The sequence below is a fragment of the Penaeus monodon genome, chromosome 1, assembly GCF_015228065.2.
Source record: "Penaeus monodon isolate SGIC_2016 chromosome 1, NSTDA_Pmon_1, whole genome shotgun sequence".
In the NCBI taxonomy this organism is placed as follows: Eukaryota; Metazoa; Arthropoda; class Malacostraca; order Decapoda; family Penaeidae; genus Penaeus; species Penaeus monodon.
This window is the reverse complement of record NC_051386.1, coordinates 54,495,508-54,503,007: the sequence shown is the minus strand read 5'-3', so window position 1 is coordinate 54,503,007 and position 7,500 is coordinate 54,495,508. Positions and strand designations below refer to the sequence as shown.

General features: G+C 39.3%; 1 protein-coding gene across 1 annotated transcript in view; it reads left to right on the top strand.

The window, feature by feature from the left end:
• Window positions 1-7,500, top strand: part of LOC119577056 — a 42,373-nt gene that overhangs the window by 92 nt on the left and 34,781 nt on the right. The window contains 4 exon segments of the mRNA XM_037924731.1: window positions 1-26; window positions 491-632; window positions 1,493-1,660; window positions 2,116-2,142. The exon segment at window positions 1-26 is cut by the window's left edge and continues 92 nt beyond it. Of these exon segments, the coding sequence (XP_037780659.1) occupies window positions 597-632; window positions 1,493-1,660; window positions 2,116-2,142 (231 nt within the window). The 5' untranslated portion in view covers window positions 1-26; window positions 491-596.

Below are 7,500 nucleotides of genomic sequence, written 5' to 3'. Positions count from 1 at the left end.
CAGCTCCCCAGAGACGATGATTACAGGTGTGTTTACGTGGATTTTTTTTTATTATTATTGCAGAGGTGAGGGTATGAGTTGGGGGGGATTTTTTTTTATTGCAGAGGTGAGGGTATGAGTTGGGGGGATTTTTTTTTAACATTGGTGGTGGTAATGATGATGGTGATACAAAGGCTGGTGGTGGTGGTGGTGGTGATGAGGGTGGCAGGGTTATTGGTAGTGGGTTGATAACGATAGCGAACATAGTGGCAATTGTAATAAGAGGTAGGTAGTTAGGTAGAAAGAGCAAAACACACATACACACACACACACACACACACACACACACACACACACACACACACACACACACACACACACACACACACACACACACACACAAAACACACACACAAACGCGAAAAAACACACACACACACTCCTTCACACACCTAATATATAACACAAACTTCTATCTCTCTCGCTTCTCATTTCTCCCCCCCCCCCCCAGACCCATCCTCAGAGAAGTGAAGAACAGCCTTGAACAGAACATCATCTTAGACTGCAAGACAGAGAAGGTCGGTCAGGTGTTGAAACAAGCCCAGCAAATTGGCCTTATGTCATCTCTACATAACTACATCATCACTTCGCTTGTGAGTTTTCTAGTGTATTGGCTTATTTTCTTGGATAATTATAATAATAATGATAATGATAATAATAAATATTATTATTATAACAATAATGATAATAATAATAATAATAATAACGTTAATAATATTTTTTTTATATAATAATGATGATAATAATAACAGTAAGGATAATGATGATATATTTTTTTTATATATTAATAATGATGATGATAATAATAACAATGATAACAACAACAACAACAACAACAATAATAATGATAATGATATAATAATAATAATAATAATAATAATAATAATAATAATAATAATAATATTAACGATAATAATGATGACTATGAAAAAAATATATAATAATAATAAAATAATAATAAAATAATGTAATAGATAATAATAAAATATAATAATAAAATAATAATAATAATGATAATAGTAATAATAATAATAATGATGATGATAATAATAATAGTAATAATAATAATAATAATAATATAATAATAATAATAAATAATAAATAATAAAATAATAATAATAATAATAATAATAATAATAATAATAATAATAATAACAATAATAATAACAATAATAAAAACAATAACAATAACAATAACAATAATAATGATAAGAATAAGAATAAGAATAAGAATAAGAATAAGAATAAGAATAAGAATAAGAATAAGAATAAGAATAAGAATAAGATGAAGAATAAGATGAAGAATAAGAATAATAACTGATAATAACAGTAGAAATAATGATGATAATGATGATGATGATAACAACAATAACAATCATAATAACGATAAGAGCCATCACTCCTCTTACCAACCTCCTTATCATCACGACCCCTTCCGCTCCTCTCCCAAAAGGACTTGCACCTTGTTGATTTGGACGACTTCAAGTACAGCGGCTCCAACATCACAGCTGTTCGCCTGGTGGACCCCGAGAGCGAGGAGGTGAAGCGACTGATGGAGGACTGGGAACGAAGGAGTCCTCAGTACCTGCAAACTACCGAAGGGGATGATGTTATTCTGAAGGTGAGGGTAATAGTGCTGTTGTTGCGGTCGGTGTGTTGTTGTGCTAATGGTGCCTTGTTGTTATCTGCCAGGTCTGAACGTGTGATGTGAAGGTAGACGTATAGCGTACCATGTATGCATACAAATATTGGTATATGTGAGTATGTGTGCATTTGTAATGCAAATTTCTTTCTCTCTCTCTCTCTCTCTCTCTCTCTCTCTCTCTCTCTCTCTCTCTCTCTCTTTATCTATATTATATATTTTTATTATATATTATATATTATGTTGTGTTGTTGTGTGGTGTGTGTGTGTGTGTGTGTGTGTGTGGCAGCGTCTGCTTGTGTACATGTTTGTATAAACAGAAACACAACCATGTATGCAACCATGAGTTGATCTTTCCCTTTTTTCTTATATAAGAAGCAATTGCCCAAAGATAATTTTTCAATTAATGTTTTTCTTCCGTTTCTCCCTCAAAGCAACAACTGGGAGTAGACTTCTGGACGGTAAGTACTGGATGCTCTTCTCGACTCTTTGCCGAAGTTTTTCTCGAGGAAAAGCTTCAGTCATCTTATATATGTGCGTGTGTACATATATATGTATGTATGTGTGCATATATATATATATATATATATATATATATATATATATTATATATATATACATATATATATATATATATATATATATATATATATATATAGTTAGTTTATGTGTGTGTGTGTGTGTGTGTGTGTGTGTGTGTGTGTGTGTGTGTGTGTGTGTGGTTATTATATGTTATATATATGATTAGTTATATTATTAATATATTTGTGTGTGTGTGTGTGTGTGTGTGTGTGTGTGTATGTGTGTGTGTGTGTGTGTGTGCGTGTTGCTTTACCTGTTTATTCACCTTTTCCTGTTAGGCTAGACATACCAATGCTTTCTCTCCCATTCAGCAAGAGCTGTGTCTCGCTGTAACACTTCCTTCCTCATCACCGAGTGCCACATGCTAAATGCGTGTTTTTTAGATACCCTTAGACCACTTTACTATATGATAGGCAGACTACTTGCGGGGAGCCAAGGAGTAGCAGCCTCACTCCAACATCATTACTCTTTAATAATGGAATCAAGACATGTTGGTTGTTTACCCGGCACTCTCTCGCATGACCCGCTTCTGTGTATGAGTGTGAGTGTGTGTGAGATGAAGGAGACAAGAGACAGAGATGAAAGAGAGAGAGAAAGAGGTGAGAGGGAGAGATGACAGAGAGAGATAAGAGAGAGGTGAGAGAGAGAAAGGTGAGAGATGAGAGAGATTGGGAAGGGAGGGAGGGAGACGGAGAGAAGGAGGGAAGGAAGGAAGGAGGGAGAGAGGGAAGGAAGTAAAGAGGAAGAGAGGGAAGGAGGAGATAGAGACGTAGAGAGAGTAAAGAAGGGTGAGGAGGAAGGAGGGAGGATGGGAAGGAGGGAAGGAGGGTGGGAGGGAGGCAGGGGGAATGGAGGAAAGAGGAAGAGAGAGCAGGAAAGAGGGAGGGATGGTGAAAGACACACACACACACACACACACACAGATAGATAGAGAGAGAGAGAGAGAGAGAGAGAGAGAGAGAGAGAGAGAGAGAGAGAGAGAGAGACTGAAAAAGAGAGAGAGATGAAAGAGAGAGACAGACAGACAGACAGACAGACAGACAAAGAGAGGGGGATGAGGGATGAGAGATGAGAGAGAGAAAGAGAAAGAGAGAGAGAGAGAGAGTGAGAGAGAGAGAGAAGGCGGACAGACAGATAAACAGACAAACAGAGAGACAGATACAGAGACAGGCAGTGAGACAGAGAGACAGATACAGAGAAAGACAGAGAGAAAGGGGGAGACAGACAGACAGACAGAGTGTACAATCCACCTGGAAACAGTGCCCTGCAATGCAACATTCCCAATCATTCTCGCCCCGTATGACTTGCTTTGTCGCCAACTGCACATAAAATACCTCCGTCATTTTCTGCAAAGTTGCGTCAACCACAAAGCTAGTGGTTGTTGATTTTTTTCCTATACACGTGGACAGAATTGCCTCGCTTTTTAGCCGAAATCGTAACAAAGTTTGCGCGGCTCTGGAATTTACTATTTTATGCACTTGAAAGCGAAGGGGACTGAGCTTCCAAGTTTGCTGGTTTCAAGGACACGCGCAAGAACAGATACATATATATGTGCATGTGCACAGACAGATATACACTAGCATGCACACTCACACACACACACACACACACACACACACACACACACAACACCACACACAACACACACACCACACACATACACACACACACACACACACAGCACACACACACACACACACACACACACACACACACACACACACACACACACACACACACACACACACACAAGTAAAACGCACGCAATCAAGTCATCAATCAGACTATACTGTACTTCCACATGGAACATTTTCTCCTCTCTCGACTGTTAACCGATATTGTACTGTGGGGAAATTTTTGCTTCCACTAGCCCCCGAATGCTGTGTGTTTGGAACAAGGATTTTCGAGTCTGTTTATCTGTGTAATAGCAAATTGCAATTAGAGATGGGCTTTAAACTACATACATACATGCAGGCACCCATACAAACGTACTTGTATACATACGCACAGTCAGGAAAATAAGTATCGTTACCCTTTGCACAAACTAATATGAAAAATCGACGAAGCGATGTGGAATAGCGAGGCAAGGTCGTTAGCACCGTAATCCCGTGTTAACAGAGAGAAGCGTTCAGTTCCTCATTGACCACAAGTAAAGGTAACGATAGTTTTTTTTTTCCGACTCTACCATTCCAACACCAGGAATTGGTTCTTCCCTTCACGGTACCTTGCTTCTATAGACAAAATTTCCATGTTTAGAAAAAAAGTAAACAAAAAAAGAAAAGGCTACTTATAATTTTAGTTAAATATACCAGTCGAGATGAAACGCACCTCAGACTGACAAATGAAGAAATGTGAAAGAAGAAAGGTGATTCCTGCAGACGTGTGGGAAAGACTGGGCAGAACGTTTAAAGGGCTGAAAGCGAGTTAGGTCCCTTTCCTTGTGTGTTTCGAGGGATAAGGAAAGATGCTAATAAGTACAGAAAAATTTAACTGTAAGTGGACCGTAGAAAACTGTTAGCTAGTTGGTTTGTTAAAAAAGTGTGAGTTAGGAAAGGCTGCATTTGTTCATTAACCTCTCCATATCAGCCTACGGTTTTGTTCAGAAAATAACAGGTATTATTAGAGAAATTCCTGCTCCCCCCCCCCCCTGCTAGGGTCGGACCGCCCCTGGAAATTACTATCCCCCCCCCCCCGTCCAAAGTATAGAACCACGGAGGCAGAAGGATGACTTCTATACGTGGGTGTCTGGGGTGGGATAAGTGTAGAAGGAAGCGTTCTTTTATAAGTCAGGGTGGGCCCTGGGGTGTATTTATGGTTTCATTTGTGTATCTGTGTAGGGGTGAGGGAACGTCGGAGATAGTGTAGTAGAGGGAGAGGATGTGTGCAAGGAAGAGGGGGTTGTTAATAGTGTTTTTCATGCATTAAGTTGTGATAAATATTGTATTTTGTATGATATTGCATTTGTATACTTTGTACTTAATCAACTGTTTATTTGTTTATGTGTGAGCGTATGAGTGTGTGTGTTCTATTCATGTGTACGTTATTCCTGCGCATATACATAAACGCACTCTACGCACGGAAGATACATTATAACTCGGTAACAGTAGTAAATATTATTTTCAACTTCATTGTACACGTGTGTAAAGTCTTGGGTTAATTTATCCGTAATATATCGCCTCTTGTTGTGCATGCGTGAAAAAAAAAAATTTATCGCAGGAAATGACAAATACGGCCGCCCCTAATGCTTCACAGAAAATGGCAAATGCAAACATTTCTTATCGACGCGAGGCAGGCACTGAATGAGGGAACTGATAGCCCTTTCAGGTCGTAATTTTGAGAGATTGATAGAAATTAATTGAAATATGTTGCTGACAGGGGGCGAACACGGTTGACAGTTAAGAACGATCGACAGAGGGTTAAGGAAGGGTCTACACAGGGTTTAATAGGGTCTAAACTCCGTCATAGCGTGGTGGAAAAGGGTCTTAGCTGATTCTAAGTAAGATGTATAAGTAGGGTTTAGTATAGGCTACGTATAAGGTTCAAGGAGGGTCTAAGCAAAGTATACGCGAGTTCCAAATAGGGTCTAAGCAGGTCCGAAGCAGCGTCTAAACAAGGTATATTCAGGGTCTAAGCAGAGTGTGAGCAGGGTTTACGTAGGATCTAAACGTGGTTTTAGCAGGTCTGAAGCGGGGTCTAACCATGTCCGAAGCAGGGTCTAAGTGGGGTCTACGCAGGCTCTAAACAAGGTCTAAGCAGGGTCAAAGCGCGGTCTAAATATGGTCTAAATCTAAAGCAAATATGAGCAGGATCTAAACGTGGCTGAAGTAGGGTCTAACCATGTCCGAAGCAAGGTCTAAACAGGTCAAAGCAGGTCCGAAGCAGGGTCTAAACAGGTCTAACCATGGTCTAACCATGTCCGAAGCAAGGTCCGGAACAGAGTCTAACCATGTCCGAAGCAAGGTCCGGAACAGTCTAACCATGGTCTAAGCAGGTCCGAAGCAGGGTCTAATCGGGGTCTGAACATGGTCTAAGCAGGCCCTACTCTAAATACAGCTTGCAGAAGTATCAGCAGGTCTGCGCGACTCGGGAGGCGAGGAAGCAGAAGCGGAACACACTCGATGCTTTTTGCACCGAAGCACAGAAACAAATTGCTTTAAAATTGCACTCCGGAACTTGCAAAACACGACATTCTGGCGTGATCAATCTTGCACGTTTTCCTTGCCTTCTTCCTTCTGTTTTCACTTTTTATTTCTCTCAGTTTTTATCATCTTTTTTTTTTTTTTTTTTTTTTTTTTAATTCTTACTGGTTGTTCTTTCTCTCTCTCTTTCTCTGTATTTTTTTCGGCTTTCTATTTCATCTTGTTTCTTTATCTCTTGTCTTTTGTCTCTCTTCTTTCTTCTCTCTTCTCTCTCCTCTGCCTTCTCTCCTCTCTCCTATGTCCTCTCTCCTCTCCCTGTTTCTCTCCTTCTCCCTCTCCCTCTTCTGTCTTTTTCTTTCACCCTCTCTTTCCCTCCCCCCTTCCCCCTCCTCTCTCCTCCCCCCTTCCCACTTTTATTTATTTTTTCTTCGCATTTCCTTTTAAAATCAATCTTACGAGCAATTGGTTCAGCAGAAAGGACTTCTAAACTCAAGACTTCTCTCTTCCAGGAAAATATTCTGACTGAAATGTGCGCGAAAATTGAGGGCAGACTGTCAACGGTAATCATTCATATCCAGGCATTTGTGGAAAGACTAACTGGAAGCAAATCCTCGGGTATTTTTTGACTTCGAATGGCATGTCGAACTAATGGTGAAGAAATATGGCGCAAGTTTTCATGTCGGGGAAAAAAAATGTATGGATATGACGGTTATGATTTTTTTTTTTTTTTTTTTTTTGGGGGGGGGCGAGAAATCTGTGTTTTCTACCTTTCGTTTTCTTCGTCATCTTTTCTTTTTTCTTCTCCTTCTTCTCCTTATTATCGTTATTCTATACTTCTTCTCCTACTTCTTTTCTTCTTCTTCTCTTTCTTGTTCTTCTTCCTCTTGTTCTTCTTCTTGGTGAAGAAATATGACGCAAGTTTTCATGTCGGGGAAAAAATGTATGACGGTTATGATTTTTTTTTTTTTTTTTTTTTTGGGGGGGGAGGAGCGAGATATATGTTTTCTTTCTTTCATTTTCTTCGTCATCTTTTCTTTTCATCTTCTCCTTCTTCTCATTATTATTATTATTCTATACTTCTTCTTCTTCTACTTCTTC